The sequence below is a fragment of the Canis aureus genome, chromosome 16 (genome assembly GCF_053574225.1).
Source record: "Canis aureus isolate CA01 chromosome 16, VMU_Caureus_v.1.0, whole genome shotgun sequence".
Taxonomy (NCBI): domain Eukaryota; kingdom Metazoa; phylum Chordata; class Mammalia; order Carnivora; family Canidae; genus Canis; species Canis aureus.
Window position 1 is genome coordinate 17,005,801 of NC_135626.1, and position 17,590 is coordinate 17,023,390.

Here is a 17,590-nt window from a genome sequence, read left to right on the forward strand (position 1 = left end):
TTATATTCAAACATCACAACTATTTAAATATACTTAAGAAATTTACTTCTCAGTATAAGAATAAGCTGGAATTCATCAGACTGATCTCATTATTGGTAAGTTGTTACACTAAAAGTTTTATATTCTGTTCATTAAGAACTAAGCTACAACTTTCTTGTCAGTTGGCTTCTGGCTGAGCTCTACCTAAGGAAAACAAAGATGATCTATTGGAAAGATCAAAAACAAAGTATTCCTCTCTGCGTTTTTCTCTACTTAAGACGGAATTTCCCCAGTGGCTTCAGCTCCTTCTGTAAGAATCCAGTTCCCAGGTCACCCTAGCTCTTGGCCTCCAAGACCTGTATCTTACCTGTATCCCTCCATTTATCACTACTTGCTCTTACTACTGCTAATCTCTGGGTTGCCTCACCATCCTCTTTTTGACTATTTATGTAACTAATTCGCTGCTAATTAATTAAACTAATTAACTTTAATTAACTAATTAAAGTCCCTCTATGTAAAAGAAGAGGAGAAGAAAAGAGGGAGGGGTAGACAGAAAGAAGAAAGAGCAAAATGGACTAGCCCAGCTTTTCTGGCTCTAGTGTATCCACTGTCCAGCCTCATTTCACAATGGAAAAGAAAGAACAATAACATATGTAAACTTTTCAAATCACTTGTGTACATCCATCCTTCTCAGATTTTTGCTTTGTGTTACATGGTATGCCAGGATGTGAAACTACAGAATAAGCATGTCCATGGTAGGTTATGTATATATATATATATATATATATAAATATATATATATATATATATATATTTATTTGTATATTAGAACAAACGACAGAAGTGTTGTCATTTTAATGGAGAATAGTCTTCAACAAACGACACTGGGACAATTGGATATCTATATGCAAATAATAAAGACCCCTATTTCATACAGTATACAAAAATTAACTCAAAATTGGATCACAGGGCAGCCCCGGTGGCGCAGCGGTTTAGCGCCGCCTGCAGCCCAGGGCGTGATCTGGAGACACTGGATCGAGTCCCACGTCAGGCTCTCTGCATGGAGCCTGCTTCTCCCTCTGCCTATGTCTCTGCCTCTCTCTTTCTCTCTCTCCCTCTCTGCATCTCTATGAATAAATAAATAAAATCTTTAAAAAAAAAAATTGGATCACAGACCTAAATTTAAGTAGTAAAACGACAACACAGGTACAAATCTTTGTGCCACTGGATTAAGGAGTGGTTTCTTAGGTACGCCACCAAAGCAGTAGAAACCTAAGGAAAAAAATAAATTGGACTTTCTCAAAGTTGAACTTTCGTGCTTTAAAGGATACTACCAAGAAAGTGAAAAGATAACCCACGGAATGGGAGAAAATATTCACAAATTATATCTAATAAGGGACTAGTATCTAGAGTATATAAAGATGGGGCGCCTGGGTAGCTCAGTCAGTTAAGTGTCTGTCTTCAGCTCAGGTCATGATCCCAGAGTCCTGGGATGGAGCCCCATATCAGGCTCCCTGCTCCGTGGGGAGTCTGCTTCTCCCTCTCCCTCTGCCTGCTGTTCCCCCTTTTTGTTCTCTCTCTCTCTCTCTCTCTGTCATAAAATCTTTTAAAAAAAAAAGAATATATAAAGAAAATTTACAACTCTTAAAAGGACAAATAATCCAATTTTAAAATAGGCAAATGATACCAACAGACATTTCTCCATAGATGCTATCTAAATGGCCAATATCACTGGCCATCAGGGAAATGCAAATAAAAATCATAATGTGATAGTTGTCTAGGCAGAATGTAGGGAAGTAGACTGTATCCAGAACCAATTTCTTAAACAGAAGGAAAGCAAAAAGCAGTATATTCAAGTATATTGAACATTATAAAATGCAATACGTTCAAGTATATACCTATTGCATTATAACATCTGTAAAAACTGAAAGAAAAGCTACCTGTCTGCCAGAACAAACGAAGTACGAGATTAACTGATGCAAAAGTCTAGAAATACAGAAAACGACTTAAGTATTAGACAAGGATAGATACATTTGGGGTTGTTTCTACTATAAGCTGTGGATTTCACAGGAAAACATTGTTTTGGCTGCTAAAACAAAAAATATTAACATTAGATGTTATTGTAGTAGTATCAATAGCTCATTTTCAGGGATCTGTATATTAACAATTTTGTCACATCAGTATTAGCTGTCTAAAACAACTCTGTATAACTGCTTAGAAATAACTGAAATTCACAACTTAAAAAAATACTTAGATCACCCATGTATCACTTATGAAGAAAAAAAATCAGTGAGAAGTCTTTCTTTAAATATTCCTTTTGATAATGCTGTAAATATAATTATCACATACTATACATTACACAAACTTATATATCATATATACTTACATATAATATTTAGAGTGTATATATTATATATACAATACATTATATGTTATATAATACTCCAGATACACTGCGATGACAAGGCACGCAAAGACATCAAATTTGCAAGTTCTATTAAAAATATTATTATTTCCAACAATGCAACGGAAAAACATAGGTTCCCTTACCTCATCATCATCATCAGAATCATTCCCAAACACTGATGGTTTTTGCAAAACAGGGTGCAACTGCTGTGCTTTCTTTGGCAAAATAAGCCCATACCTGCATTTTTTTTTTTTGAAATAGAAATTACACCATTATATTTAAATGTTAAAAAATAATACATCCACTACCTCTTCCAGATGAAGCTAACACGCCAAAACATATCATATAGGTTATGAACATGTAACAGTTTCTGCTTTTTAGTGATCTCAAAATTCTAATGTGCGTTAAGATTTTATAAGTATTACTTTTAAGTAACTATTTGCAGACAAGAGCCAAATTCAAATACCATTTTAATCAAAGAAAAGAAGTAATTAAAGAATGTTTTAGATAATGAAATAATAGTATCGTTTTAGAAAGAACATGTTAGCGGAAAGCTGTTAATGCCCACTAACTGAGAAACCCCTGTAGACACGGGGCAAATGCCCACTACACTCTACTGAGTTCATTTGCTGTCCTGGATCATCTCAGAGAACCGTCTGATCCAACTCATTTAGTTTCTCACGTTTTTGGCCTTTAAAATGCCGAGATCACGGGAAGTAAGGATTATACATCAAAGGTAAAACTTCCAAGAACACGTAATGTTTGTCTCTCTTGCGGTAATGTATACCCCAGTTCCCTATATGCCTACCCTTTTCTGTGGTTTCTCAGCACAACATTCCTAAAACAAGAAGGGAGGGCGGGAATCAGGACTTGAGCAGCCAAGGAGAATAAGGCCGTCTAAGGAAGCCAGGAATTGTCTCTTCTCATTGCCCATGAAAGCATCCAACCACGGAGAAACTCAAGCGCGGGGTAGGAAGCAAGACTGAGGGGCCTCAGACCGAGCTTTTGGAAAATAGAAAAGTCTCGCTCTCTGCCCCTCAGCCTAACTTCCTTTATTTCCTCACAAGTTTCTCCCTCAAACTTCGGGCTTCCATCCTGGAAAATGTGGGGGGGGGGGGGGGGGGAGGGGAATATGTTCCTCAGGATTTCTCGCTTTTCCCCGTCTCTATCCCTGACGACACAAGCCCCTTCATTTCCAGCGCACTTTTACTCCTCGGCCAAAGACAAAGTCGCCGCGATTTTCCGTTCCCAGCCTGACCCTAACTCCCGGATCACTCACTGCCTGCCCGGAATCGCCATCTTGCTCCCGTCTCCGCTGAACGTGGCTGACGCCGACGTGACGCTGACGCCGACGCCGACGTCGTCACGTAAACTCTCGCGCGGGTCTGGGAGGTGCGGACCACTTGTGGCTGCTGAGTCCTTTTGAGTTGCTTACGCCTTATGGGGAGACGACTCCTACGGCCTTCGGCTTTGTTTGGAAACCCACTGGCTGTCTCGAATTTAATGGGAGGAAAGGAATGACAAAATTCTAAGCCAGTAGTTCCCAAAGTGTGGAGCATCATCCGGGAATTCGTTAAATGCGAATTCCCTGGCCCTTTCCTAGACCTCCTGTCTCTGAAACTCCCGAGATGGGACCCAGCAATCTGAATTTTAGCGAACCCTCCAGGTAACTCTGATAACCACTCAAATTTGAAAAACACTGCCCTAAGGCTATCGATATTTGTGTCCCCCCGCCCCGCGGAGGTAATCTGTGTGAGTATACCTGGCTCCAGGAACTGGGCAGAAGATGAAAATCTATACGTTAATACAGGACCTGTGCTCACGGGACAAAGGGATGAATAACGTGTCAATACTGGGTATAGAAGTCAAAATCATATATATGTATATTTTTAAATCTAGTCACATTCCGTCTGCATTCACTAGCAATTGGCCCATTCCAAGCTGGTCTTACGGCAACCAAAGATATCTTTTCAATTAACAGAAGGATGTTAAAATACTCGACTATAATTGTGGATCTATTTCTCCTTTCAATTCTGTCAGTTTTGTTTCTTCTATTTTGCAGTTCTGTTATTAGGTATATAAACACTTAGGATTGTTAGGTCCTCTTGCATTGATCTCTGCCATTGAGAATTACCCTCTTTTAATGTACTGTATGTGATATTAATACAGCCAGCTTTGTTAGCATAGTATATCTTTTCCCACCTTTTTAACCTATTTGTGTCTTTATAGTCAAAGTGGGTCACATATTGATAGTATTATATATTTGGGTCTTGCTTTTTTTGTCTAATATGACAATTTCTTTTACTATGGTGTTTAGAAACCCCATATTAAAGTGATTATGAGTATAGAAACCCCCTATTAAAGTGATTATGAGTATGGTTGCAGTTTTTCTGTTTTCCAATCTGTTCTTTGTTCTCTAACCCTCCCTGCTCTTTATTTTCCTTTTTTTTTGCCCTCTTTTGGATTGATCAAGAAATTTTTACAATTCACCTTAAGATTTTTATGATACAACGTCTTTGTTGGCTTATTAGCCATACTTGTTTTTTTTAAGGTGTTACTTTAGGTTTCTCATATACATCTTTAATTTATCTCAGTCGGGATCCCTGGGTGGCGCAGCGGTTTGGCGCCTGCCTTTGGCCCAGGGCGCTATCCTGGGAGACCCGGGATCAAATCCCACGTCGGGCTCCCTGGTGCATGGAGCCTGCTTCTCCCTCTACCTGTGTCTCTGCCTCTCTCTCTCTCTCTGTGACTATCATAAATAAATTAAAAAATTAAAAAAAAAATCTTTAAAAAAAAATTTATCTCAGTCTGTCTTCAAGTAAGAATATACTTCTCTATGTATAAGTTAAAAACCTTACAAAAATGTACTTCCATTTTCCCTTAGACTTTGTACTATTGTTTTCACACATTTTACTTCTATGTTATAAACACATAATTATTTTTGCTTTAAGCAATTATCTTCCAAAAACATTTTTTAAATAAAAATATTATGTTTGCTCACATATTTACCATTTCTGTGTATATCAGATTTCTATCTAGTACAGCCATTTTTTTTTAAGTCGGGGATGGCCAAGTGGGGTAATGAAAGAATTTTAAGTAGGCTCCACAGCCAACATAGCGAAGCCCAATGTGGACTTGATATCACGACCCTGAGATCGTGACCTGAGCCAAAATAAAGTGTCAGTCACTTAACCAACTGAGCCGCCCAGGCACCCCCAATTCACAAATTTAAGGTGTATAATTCAGTGATTTTTAATATATATTCAGAGAGCTGTGCTACCATCACCACAATCAATTTTAGAGTACTTTTAATGCCCAAGAAAGAAAGCATATATCCATTAGTCAATTATTTTATCCCAGACCCTTTGACCCTAGGTAACCAGTAATCTACTCCTGTCTCTTTGGACTTGCAGTTCTATCAGTTTTAGCTCCACGTATTTTGAAACTCTGGTATTAGATGTATAAATATTGAAGATTGCTGTGATTTCTTAATTGACCTATTTTTCATTATGAAATGACCTTTATCATGGTAATATTCTTTGCTCTGAAATCAACTTTGTGTGTTATTATTATGGTCACTCCAGCCACTCTTTTGACATTAATTCCAGGGAAAGTGAAAAAATGTTTACAAAAGGAAAATTATAATTTACCTCATGGCTAAGCCCTTAAATAGCATACATAATCACAATGCTAATGCTAAATTAAATATCAGTCTATTCTAACTTAAATTACATTGTAATATATTGTAAAGGATGGAGGAATAGGAAATGTTTCGTGTTTGTGTGTGTCAACACACATATGGGCAAGAAGCTAAATCCTTGTAATGCATACTGGGAGGCTAATAAATATTGTTTAAATCGGGGGAAAAATGTAGCCACACAGCATGTTCATTCACACTGTGGAGGTACATATCAAAAGAAAAGCCAAGATAGGGGTTGGGAAACTTTCTGTGCCAAGGGTCAAATAAAAAATATTTAGGTTTTGTGGGCTTGGGGTCTTAGTAGCTTGGCAGCTACTGAACTGTGCCCTTGTAGTGTGAAAGCAGTCATAAATGCCCACTTCGGCAGCACATATACTAAAATTGGAAAGCAGTCATAAACATTATGGGCATGACTTTACTTTCTTCTTTCCTTCCTTTCTTCTTTCTTTTTCCTTCCTTCCTTTTTAAGTAAACCCTATGTCACATGTGGGGCTCAAACTTATGACCCTGAGATTAAGTGTCACTTGTTCCACCGAGTCAGCCAAGCACCCCTGAGCATGGCTTTTTTAAATAAAACTATATTGTAATAGGCAACTGTCTAGATTTAGTCCTTGGGCTGTTTATTAATGCCTGAGCTAAAGGAATTGAAAGTAGTTGACTCAGAAGTAAGAAAAATAGGGGGGAAGAGAGACTGAGAAATGCTCTGGTCTTAAAAGACCTTGTATAACAGGATGACTCTTTAAACTATGAGTATATGTTATTTTGCTTAAAATAAAAAGAATCAATAAAAGGTAAAAATAAAGCCCTCTGCCAAGACTGTCTGCCTCTTGCTTGAAGAGACTGAATAGGGAATTAGTTATACAAAATTACCCAGCTCAATATCCTATATATAAAGTGAGCTTTTGAATTGGTGTATTGGATCCTGTATTCTCCCATTACCTTTAGGATGTAGTGAAGCAGTTGTATGATTTTCCCAGAGGTAGAAGGGTTTCAGAGATCTCAGGTTCTTCCGTCACTTGGCAGAGTTTGCGGCAATGGTGGTTCCTGATCAGTGAATCAGAAACACAGAGAAACCTCCTAACATTTTGAACCTGAGTTTAGGAACTTTTATTGAAGATGCGGGAAGAAAAGAAGCAGAGTAAGCCAATAAAAGATGGTATCATCACTACCATACTCCTGTCTGTTACACAAGAGATAATTCTTAGACTTTTAGAAATAAGACCTCAAGAACAAAACAGTTGACTTAGAATTGGATCCAACACAACTATAGGGTCCTCAGCACCCAAACTAATGGGTCTTCCATTGAGTCATTTGACATTAACGTTACTGATGTTATTTCCTTACTCTTTAAGTCTCTGGTGTTTTTTGTACCCTTTGCCTTTTTGTGCATTCTTATCCCTACCCATTCTCTAAACTTTTTCTCTACCAACAGTTTCTGCTAACTTGTACTACCTGAAAGTCAGTATGTTTTAATTTGTTTAAGGCCTGGCATGAAACTTTTGGCCTCTCTAAACACTTAACTATCCTTCTAGACACTGCTTCTATTGCTATTTCCCAGTTTGGTTTATCCATGGTTTGGTTACTTTCTATATTAGTCCATTTCACAAATTGGTCTCCCTTTGGCAAAAAGCTATGGCTGGAGAGTTAGGGTCATATAGAACAAAATGTGGCCACCAAGAGGTGCCTTCTGGTTGTGGCTTGTGGGCAGGACAGTCTAAGCCCAGGCAGCAGATTGAGGAGAGGTAAAATAGAATTAATGACTAGGAAGTGGAACACCCTCTGAGTATAATTACCATGCCTAATCACAAAGAAATAGGCAATATTTAATTAATTGATATTATCTATTGAGGGAGGCCTTTATAATAAAATCATATAAGGGAGAGTAAGAACACAGAGTTAATGATGTAGGGTGGGCTTAGGTGAGAGTGGCATTACATAAACCTCCCATGAGAAGAATGAAAATTCCCAAAATTACTGGCAAAAAGATCTGAGTCAGTGGATTGGGGATGTCTATGGAATGTAAGAGTAGCTGGTAGCTTATATTAAGAGGGAATGGGAAATCAGTCACAAGAAATCACATAATATGTGATTCCATTTATATAAAATATCTAGAGTAGGCAAATCCATACAGGAAGGAAAATGAATAATTGCCTAGGGCTTGGGTGGGGGAAAATGGAGAGTGACTACTAATAGGCATGAGGTTTCTTATGGGGGTAATGAAAATGTTCTAAAATTGATTGTTGTAATGGTTGCAAATTCTGTAAATATACTAAAAACCATTACATTGTACATGTTAAGTGGGTGTATTATATTCTATATAAGTTATATTTCAATAAAGCTGTTAAAAGAACCAACAGGAACTTTTGAAGATTCCAGTATCATTGTCTTGAAAACTTGTTCCTAGACCATGGAAAGCCATAATTAAAAAGGAAAATGTTCGGAGCAGACAATCTCTCCCACTGAGGCTCCTTTGCAGTTTAATAAACTTCTATCTCCTTTCTTCTGCCTTAGGTGAGTTCTTTCACTGCCTGCACCACCGGCCTTCACCCAATCTGAATGTCCCACATTTTGTGGCCCATATGGAGAACCTCTCCTGGGCGGAGACTATTCTCAGATTCTCTTGGAATTTCCCAGGACTTTTCCTCAATGGACCAACTCTAGTACTCCTTAGGGGACTGACAACCGTGGCCAAGGTTATTCCTTGGTGAGGATCTGAAGCCCCAGAGGGAGCCCACCACACCACCCTTGCTGAAAGGGTGAGGAATTTACCCTTTTGCCCCTTTTGCCCTTTGATCCTTCCTTCCCTCTCCTTTCTTTTGGGCCCTTTGGCAGTCTAACCCTAGTACTTCTCAGACAACTGAAGATCTCTGGCCAGGATGGCTCCCAGATGTGATCTAAAGGTCTGAGGGCAGACAAGTCAGACTGCCTGTGCCTCTGAGGGTGAAGGATCCCTTTCCTTTCATCTTCCACTCCATCTCTCTGAAGTCTCTGTTCCTAATGGACAGTGCACTTGGCAGTAGAAGCTCATCTAGGGAAATCTGCACGCATGATGGACTCATTTGGGAACCTTTCCTTTTTTTTTTTTTTTTAAGATTTTATTTATTCATGAGAGACATGGAGAGAGAGAGAGAGAGAGAGAGAGGCAGAGACACAGGCAGAGGAGAAGCAGGCTCCATGTGGGGAGCCCGATGTGGGACTCGATCCTGGTACCCCAGGATCACACCCTGGACCAAAGGCAGGTGCTAAACTGCTGAGCCACCCAGGAATCCCTGGGACCCTTTCCTGATGCTGATTTAACTCAGCTGCCTGGCTTCTTTTGCCCCACCTCCCCACCCCTTTTCCTTTTGTTCCCTTGGCTCCAGCTGCCATCCTGATCTACAGGCAAAATATGTTCCTATGCATCTGATTGAATCCAACAATTACATACAAATGATGATTCCACAAGGATTCCAGCCCATGCCATCAGAGGGTCCCCTCCCTCTAAATCCCATGGACCTGGCCACTAGAGAATTTCACTTAAATTCACTCAAATCTCCTCTCAGCACTTTAATATAATGCCATGTTCTGGTCTATGACTGCACAAAACCCTTGATGGATCCACAAGTTTAGGTAGGGACAGCATGCCTTCCTCTGTTCAATATGAAGCAGCTACTGAAGATGAGTCCTCTGCTCAAATGCCAAAGATTTGTCATTGTTGATCTCTGGGGGGGGGGGCGGGGGGGAGTAGGTGGGGAAGAATGTAGAGGCCACTTGTAGACAACAGGCTTGACTAATGGAAACCTGAGAAAGGCTAAAGGGCTCACCATGACCACTGGGCTGAATGCAAACAGGCTCATTAAGTGACTCACTTCAAAATAGCCATAGGCCCTAGCTGACCAATGGGCTACTTAAACTGGACATAATTACCAAAGAAGGAAAATTGCATACATTCTCATACCCTCTCATTTCCCCCATAATTTTAGCCCTACCACCATGTCCTGGTAGATAGTCTCTCCTTACTCGTTCCTCCCTTAGTATATTCAATAAACTTCTATCTCCTTTAAGTTAAAAAAAAAAAAGAATGAAAATTGTCTAGATGGTTGACACCATACAGTGTCCTTGTTACCTATAAGCTACAGCAAAGAGAGCCAATAAAAATCTAATCAATTATATGCTTCTGAAGTATATGTAACTATAGGTAATTCAATCTGTTCAGATTATTCAAATCAATCTATCCAATAAATAGATTTAAATATAAATCTGTATCCAAATTTTTGCCAAGTGTAAACAGCATCTGCTTCACTTAAAGTAAGTTCCTGGTGTTAAGGCATGGTATTTTACTTGAATGATGGTCAAATAAATTCAATTAATCTTAATTGTTGGTTGCTTAATTTTAAAGTAGTTTCCAAAAGCCTGATCACATGGTCATTAGCTTGGTAAAGGTTGAAAAGTGTTTGTGAGATGACTGAGGTGCTGGCAAAAATTAGGAAAGATGAATGCTGGGTCCCCCTGGTTCTCCTAGCTGTTTGGACCTAGGTAACTCACTCTTTGAGCCTATGTCCTCATTTATAAAGTGGGGATTATAATATTGGACTGACTACCTTACTGGTTATTGGGAGGATCAAATGAAATGGAGTATGAAATTACTTTTAATGAGTTAAAATCCACGCAAATGTATGATATCTGTTCTCATTAGGCTAGATGCCATTTAGTTAACCTAATGCCTGTGATAATGGTTAAGAAGGTAGCATTCTGCAAAAATGTCCTCTCCTCACTGCCTAAAATGCCATTTGTATGCACGGTGAATTCTATAAGCTTGTTCCGAAACCATCAGGATATGTGACTCTCAGTTTAATATCTTCAAGAACATTGTTCCTAGAAATGTTGTTGCAAATGCCCTGAAAAGCCCTCTTCTAAATATGAAATAGGCTTATAGGTTAAAACTGGGCATCCAGGAGATGAGGACTGGTAATAACACTGCCATCTTATCAGAAAAGGTTAAGAAGGGGCCTCCAATCTCAAATTATAAGATGTTTGGAACACATCACATTTTGTCAACAAAATAAAGAAAATGAAGTTTAATTTCCCAAATTTTTATTAAAAATGGACTCTCATCAGATATCTTATTGCAAAGATGAAATCTCACAAAAGAGCAGTAAAGTTTGCCATAATAATAAGCTTTAAATAAATATAAATTCTTTTTGCAGTTCTTGAACTTGAGAGGTTTTTGTTATTAAAAAAAAAGTGTTTTCTTTTTTCCATGAGTCATGGACATTTTTCCACAAGAATTTCTATTCATCGGAATAATTTGTTAAAATAAGTGGGGAGGGGGAGCCAGAGCTGGGGAGGAAGAAGAAGTGGTGCTCACTTAAGTCTCTGAAAAGTTAGAAAAACAATTCCCAGTTCATTTCTTAAAATCTTTATTACTTGGTACTCTTAATGTAAAAATTGCCATTTTTTCCCCTTAAATCCTCAGTCTTTACTTTGTACCTTAAAAGAATAAAAATAACTCTACCCGATTAACCACAAGAGTCCCATGGCAGATACAAAGCTAAGACTAAAAGGAAACTTTTAAATATATTGTATAACATATATTTGGTTACGGCTACCTTAACTAGATAGTTTTTAGATCAATTTCTCCTTAGGTAGCATTTTTGTTTTAAAAGTGCTGAGGTAAATGTCTAGGAGAAGAATATGTCTATGTGGCACTCCTTTCCAATTGAAAATGTTTTATAGTTAACAAAACAACATGACAAAAATATCCTAAATACAGTACCAATTCATTAGCATTTCCCTGGCAAGTTTCCCTTTGGCATTTTTGCATAAACACAGGAGTCAGTTTTGGAGGGCAACGGGGGTAAAATAGCACTGCTTGGTTTTTTGTTTAGCTCCATGAGAGCTAAGCAGATGTGTGCCCAGTGGTATAGGTATTCGATGACAATATTACCAAATTTCCATACTTCAATTCGAGAATGACCTGTACCAAGAAAAAAAAGTTAATTCAGCTAGTTTTGTAATTCTATTATTAAAATATAAGTTCTAGTATTATAATGAAAGTTCATTAGGCATGTTAAGTTAAAGCCATAGCAGAATTTTATGTAATTATAAGAAAATAGATTATAATAAATGTTGCTATATTCATATAATATTATGTAGCATTTTATGATTAAAGAACTAGAACTACTTTTGATTATAAATCTCAAAAACAAATTATCACAAAAAGTATATTGTAAAATAATATGTTCTTGGGGCACCTGGGTGGCTCAGTTGATTAAGCATCTGCCTTTGGCTCAGGTCATGATCCCAGGGTCCTGAGATCATCCCCTGCTCAGCATGGGAGTCTGCTTCTCCTTTCTCTGCCCCACCTCCCTGCTCATTCTTTCTTTCTCTCTCAAATAAATAAATAAAATCGTTTAAACAAATGTTCTTTTAGATAAACCAAAACACTGCAAAATAATATTATATTGTTTATAGATTCATAAGCATGTAATAAAAGAAATCATGCATAAAACTGATAAACATCAAATCATAATGTTAACTTTAGAGAGAAAAGAGAATGGGATCAAGGAGAGATAGAAAGTCTCAACTGTTTCTATAATGTTTTATTTCTTTAAAAGTGTCTGACTCATAAATAGCGTTAAGATTGAATATAGCATATGGCACTGTAATGACTACACAGGTGTTAATCCTAACTTATTTTAAAGTAAACTCTACACCCAATGTGGGGCTTGGGCTCACAACCCCAAGGTCAAGAGTTGCATGCTCTTCTGATTGAACCAGCCAGGCACCCCTCTAACTTCTATGTTTAAAATATTTCCTGGGATCCCTGGGTGACGCAGCGGTTTGGTGCCTGCCTTTGGCCCAAGGCGCGATCCTGGAGACTCGGGATCGAATCCCACGTCGGGCTCCCTGCATGGAGCCTGTTTCTCCCTCTGCCTGTGTCTCTGCCTCTCTCTCTCTCTCTGTGACTATCATGAATAAATAAAATCTTTAAAAAAAATAAAATATTTCCTAATTAAAATTTATTTTAAAACATGGGCAGCCCCGGTGGCGCAGCGGTTTAGCGCCGCCTGCAGCCCAGGGTGTGATCCTGGAGACCCGGGATCAAGTCCCACGTTGGGCTTACTGCATGGAGCCTGCTTCTCCCTCTGCCTGTGTCTCTGCCTCTCTCTCTCTCTCTCTCCCCCCCTCTCAATAAATAAATGAATCTTTAATAAAATAATAAAATATGTGATCACGGCACACCTTGATGTTTCATTTGTCAAATTGAAAACTATTAAACTGTCATTTATAAAAGTTACTTTTCCCCAGGAGTCAATGACTAATATTCAGACAGAATGGTCCAATGAAAAGGGAATATGCTTTGAAAGTTGAACAGAGGGACGCCTCAGTGGCTCAGTGGTTGAGCATCTGCCAGTCGCCCCAGGGCGTGATCCTGGAGTCCTGGGATCGAGTCCCACATCGGGCTCCTTGCATGGGCCCTACTTCTCTCTCTGCCTGTGTCTCTGCCTCTCTCTCTCTGTGTCTTTCATGAATAAATAAAATCTTTTTTAAAAAATTATAAAAGTTGAACAGATCTGGGTTCCAATTTGGCTCTACACCAACTAGTTCTGTGACTGAGCAGTCCACTTAATCGCCGTTAGTCTGTTTCATCTTCCATAAAACAGGGATAATACCTCAGATATTTTATGAGGATTAACAATGTTATAGTTTCTAAAACATATTAATTACCTTCCTTCTTTTAGGTTGACTCTCACCCTCAGCTTGGTGTTTTATACATTTTTGTTAATCCTATTGTCTACTATAGTGCCTAACCCAATAAATGTTTGCTAATTTGAGTTGACTAAACCATTAAATGATACTCATAATTGAATAGGAGTTTTTAAATATCATCTTCTATCCAATGGCTTATTGACAACAATGACAATTCTGTGCCTCATGGGTATCTATTAGAATGACAGAACATATTTTATTTCCCTATATTCTAGCCCTTTTTTTTTTTTTTTTTTATATACGAAGGAACAAGATTCCTTGAATTAGATTTAGCCTTTCTATGGTTTCAAAGTTTTGGTAACAAAAGGTACAATATGAGATATGAAAGTCACATAAAAACTGGGAAATATTCACAAGACTCAATTTTTATTTGAGGGTAACTTTAAAACATGGGGGTACAATTTTGTAAAATTCTCTCTTTTAACACACACAGAAGTACTATCTTTTTTCTAAATTGTTCCGGGACTAAAGTACGGAATGATTAAGTTAGGTTTTTCAAATCTTAAAAGTCTTTTCAGATTATAGCTTATTAACATAAGTGACCATAATGAATGGAAACAAAAACAGATGCTGGACATGAGAGCACATTAAAAATACCTGATTCATCTCAAGTTATATAATACTAGACCAATCAACATAAACATTTAAAAATATTGAGGTGCATTTGTTATAATTGATCCCTGTTGTATTAATTAGTTTCCTGGAACCTTTACAAGGTATGCTATAGGTTGCAAAGTTTACTTTGATTATCTTAATGTTCCAATGTTAATGAATCTAAAGTTTATTCAAGGTTTCATTCCTAAAACCAAGCCTAATTCATTTTCTGAGATATCAGCTTTGTTGCACCCAACAGTTTTTATTCTGCCCTTCCCAAATCCCCATTAAGAGCTCTGTTCCCTTGATGCCTGCCACAGTGTTCTTATCTGAACATCCAAATGAAACAGACCCCTATCTGCAGCCATTATTAAGCTAGTCAGCCATCTCCACGGTGATTCAAGGACATGAGGATGGGGAGGGAGGCTTCTCCCTTTCACAAGCCCCTTTTGCTTATTTCCTGTCTTTTTGTTACCGGGGACAGAAGCTCTGGACCTATCTGGGCTGTGGTTCCTGTTTGCCTGAGTTTTCCAATGAAAGATTGATGTGTTAACAACTGGCTGTAATGATTTCTCTAATGAAGCCTCCTTGGCTCTGTTGGGTTTCCATTAAAGATGGTTGAGCGCTACTGCCCTCTTGTGATGGAGAGATGCCAGATTTTGCAGCTTGGCAGATGTCAGGTTGCACAGGTTTCATTAATTCTTTGAAGCAGATATACTACTTTTGTCTCTTTTCTAACTATAAGAAATTGTGTTTTTTTGCTTTGCCTTGATAAAGGTTATAGTAAATTATTTGAAGGCATCTGAGCGGGGTAGCTGGGTCAATCTTCAAATCTCTTTATGAACCTATTGACTCAGAAACATTTTACGGTATTTTTGTAGGTTCTATTTAATCAAACTTACATAAGAAGTTGATTTCGCTGAAAACATTGGGATGTTTTAGGATATTTCTTTTTTTTTAAGATTTTATTTATTTATTCATAGAGACACACAGAGAGAGAGAGGCAGAGACACAGGCAGAGGAAGAAGCAGGCTCCACGCTGGGAGCCCAAGGTGGGACTCGATCCTGGGTCTCCAGGATCACACCCCGGGCTGCAGGTAGCGCTAAACCGCTGCGCCACCGGGGCTGCCCTGTTTTAGGATATTTCTAATTCAAATTCCCTTTATGGATCTCTGCTTTAACACTAGATTAGTTAAATCTTTAGAAAGATGGGCAAAGCAAAAATAATGAAATACTTAAGCATCAAATTCCAAAGTTAAAGTGTGACTGCTCCTTTCAACTAATAATCCAAGATCAGCAGTATGTCTTGAATGTTCCTCTCTTTATCATTAGTTCTTAGTTTTAGTTCCTTTATTTCTATTGTTCTATACATCCTATGCCACCTCTTCATATTACCGTTACATGCAATGAGCTCAATGTCCATGCAACATTGTATACTTAAAAGAGCATGTGTGTGTGCATATTTCAGTTTTCATGTGGGTCAGAAAACTCATATTTGCTATGGCAGTCAGGCACTTAATATGTCATTGTTAATTTAATGTAGTCTGAAATGTACTGTAGGGTGTTGCTTCCTGCTTATCAGGAAAGAACCAGTGGTAAGTAGGAGGAAAAACACATTTTTTTTTTTTTTACATTTTCTTGAATTATCCAAAATTGAATGGAATTTTGTTCCGGGTGGAACATTGACTTCTTGTAGGTATATTAGTCTCATTTTTGTTGTAAGCAAAAAATTTTTTAAAAAACACTTACTTAGGGGATCCCTGGGTGGCTCAGCGGTTTAGTGCCTGCCTTCAGCCCAGGGCTCGATCCTGGAGTCCCGGGATTGAGTCCCGCATCCGGCTCCTTGCGTGGGGCCTGCTTATCCCTCTGCCTGTGTCTGCCTCTCTCCCTGTGTGTGTGTCTCTCATGAATAGATGCATAGAATCTTAAAAAAATAAAAATAAAAAGACATATATATATATATATATATATATTTATTTATTTATTTGAGAGAGAGAGAAGCAGATTCCCTGCTGAGCAGAGACCCTGATGTGGGACGTGATCCCAGGACCCCAGGACCAAATAAGCAAAATTTCTGTAAGATATTACATTGTATTGGCTTGTTTTCATGATATAGCTATAAATCAAATGCGAGAATTGAAATCAATGTGATTTACTGTACAAAAATTCATAGTTTAATGCAGTGGCCTCTGAACTCTGTTTTGATTATGTGCTTTCCTCAGTAACAATGTTAAGCATGGGCCCCAATATATGTATATTTATGAATTATTCATTTAATTTTTAGTTTCTTTAAAGATTTTATTTATTTATTAGAGAGAGAGAGAGCACAAGCAGGGGGAGTGGCAGGCAGAGGGAGTGGGAGAAGCAGACCCCCTCTGAGCAGAAAGCCTGACATGGGGCTTGATCCCAGAACCCTGAAATCATGACCTGAGCCAAAGGCAGATGCTCAACCTATTGAGCCACACAAGCACCCCATAAATTATTCATTTTAAAATATTTAAAAACAAAAAATAGAAAGTAGGCAATGATGGGATAAAATAATTACAAATAAAAGTCCTATAATATTTTTCTTATACCCCAAAGATATAGGTATCAGTTGTTTGCTCCTTTTGTTTTCTCCTTTTTGCCTAGAGCTTGGTGGGAAAACTTAGAATATAGAGGTCTCTATATTCAGTAAACAGACTCAGGTTGTCCCTGTTTTCACTCTGGTACTCTCCGTTCTCGACTGTGTCTGAAGTCCCTAGTCCAAAGACTTTCTATGTTACCCTCTTTGAGAAACAGCTAGTGTTGGAGAAGGAACTTGTCCATTGGTGTGATGTAGAGATGAGATACAGAGACCAAAACAGTAAAACAGAAAGAAAGGAGAAACAACAGAGAAAATAAACCTTCAAAAAATAATTATTGTTAATACTCTGAGAGATAAGATGTTGCATTCATGAAACATGAACAAGATGTTGTACAAAGCAAAGATTTAGAGAACCAAAGCTCTTAGACATTAAAACATGCAGAAACAAGGATTCGATAGGATTAGGAGATCAGGTTGACAGAAGGTCTCAGAAAGTGAAATAAAAAGATGGAAAATAGGAGAGAAAATATAGGGATTTGAGAGACTTAATCTAGGAGATCCAATGTCTGAATAATGGGAGTTTCAAAGAGGG

General features: G+C 38.1%; 2 protein-coding genes across 25 annotated transcripts in view; both read right to left on the minus strand.

Annotated features, from left to right (window-relative positions):
* NSRP1 (nuclear speckle splicing regulatory protein 1) overlaps positions 1-3,818 on the minus strand; it is a 54,060-nt gene extending 50,242 nt beyond the window's left edge. The window contains exons 1-3 of one of the 5 annotated variants that reach the window (XM_077851895.1): positions 3,666-3,700; positions 3,195-3,224; positions 2,530-2,623 (exon numbers count right to left, since the gene is read on the minus strand). In XM_077851895.1, the coding sequence (XP_077708021.1) occupies positions 2,530-2,623; positions 3,195-3,224; positions 3,666-3,685 (144 nt within the window). In that variant the 5' untranslated portion in view covers positions 3,686-3,700. Of the gene's footprint in view, positions 1-1,155; positions 1,252-2,529; positions 2,624-3,194; positions 3,225-3,665 lie in introns of those variants that run through there. The other 4 variants (XM_077851896.1, XM_077851897.1, XM_077851898.1 and 1 more) reach the window with 4 other exon arrangements.
* Positions 3,819-11,301: 7,483 nt separating this feature from the next.
* EFCAB5 (EF-hand calcium binding domain 5) overlaps positions 11,302-17,590 on the minus strand; it is a 176,974-nt gene continuing 170,685 nt past the window's right edge. For 14 of the 20 annotated variants that reach the window (XM_077851861.1, XM_077851867.1, XM_077851862.1 and 11 more), the window contains one exon: positions 11,302-12,042. In XM_077851861.1, coding sequence (XP_077707987.1) covers positions 11,849-12,042 — 194 coding nt within the window. In that variant the 3' untranslated portion in view covers positions 11,302-11,848. Of the gene's footprint in view, positions 12,043-16,181; positions 16,357-17,590 lie in introns of all 20 variants that reach the window. The other 6 variants (XR_013354113.1, XM_077851877.1, XR_013354110.1 and 3 more) reach the window with 4 other exon arrangements.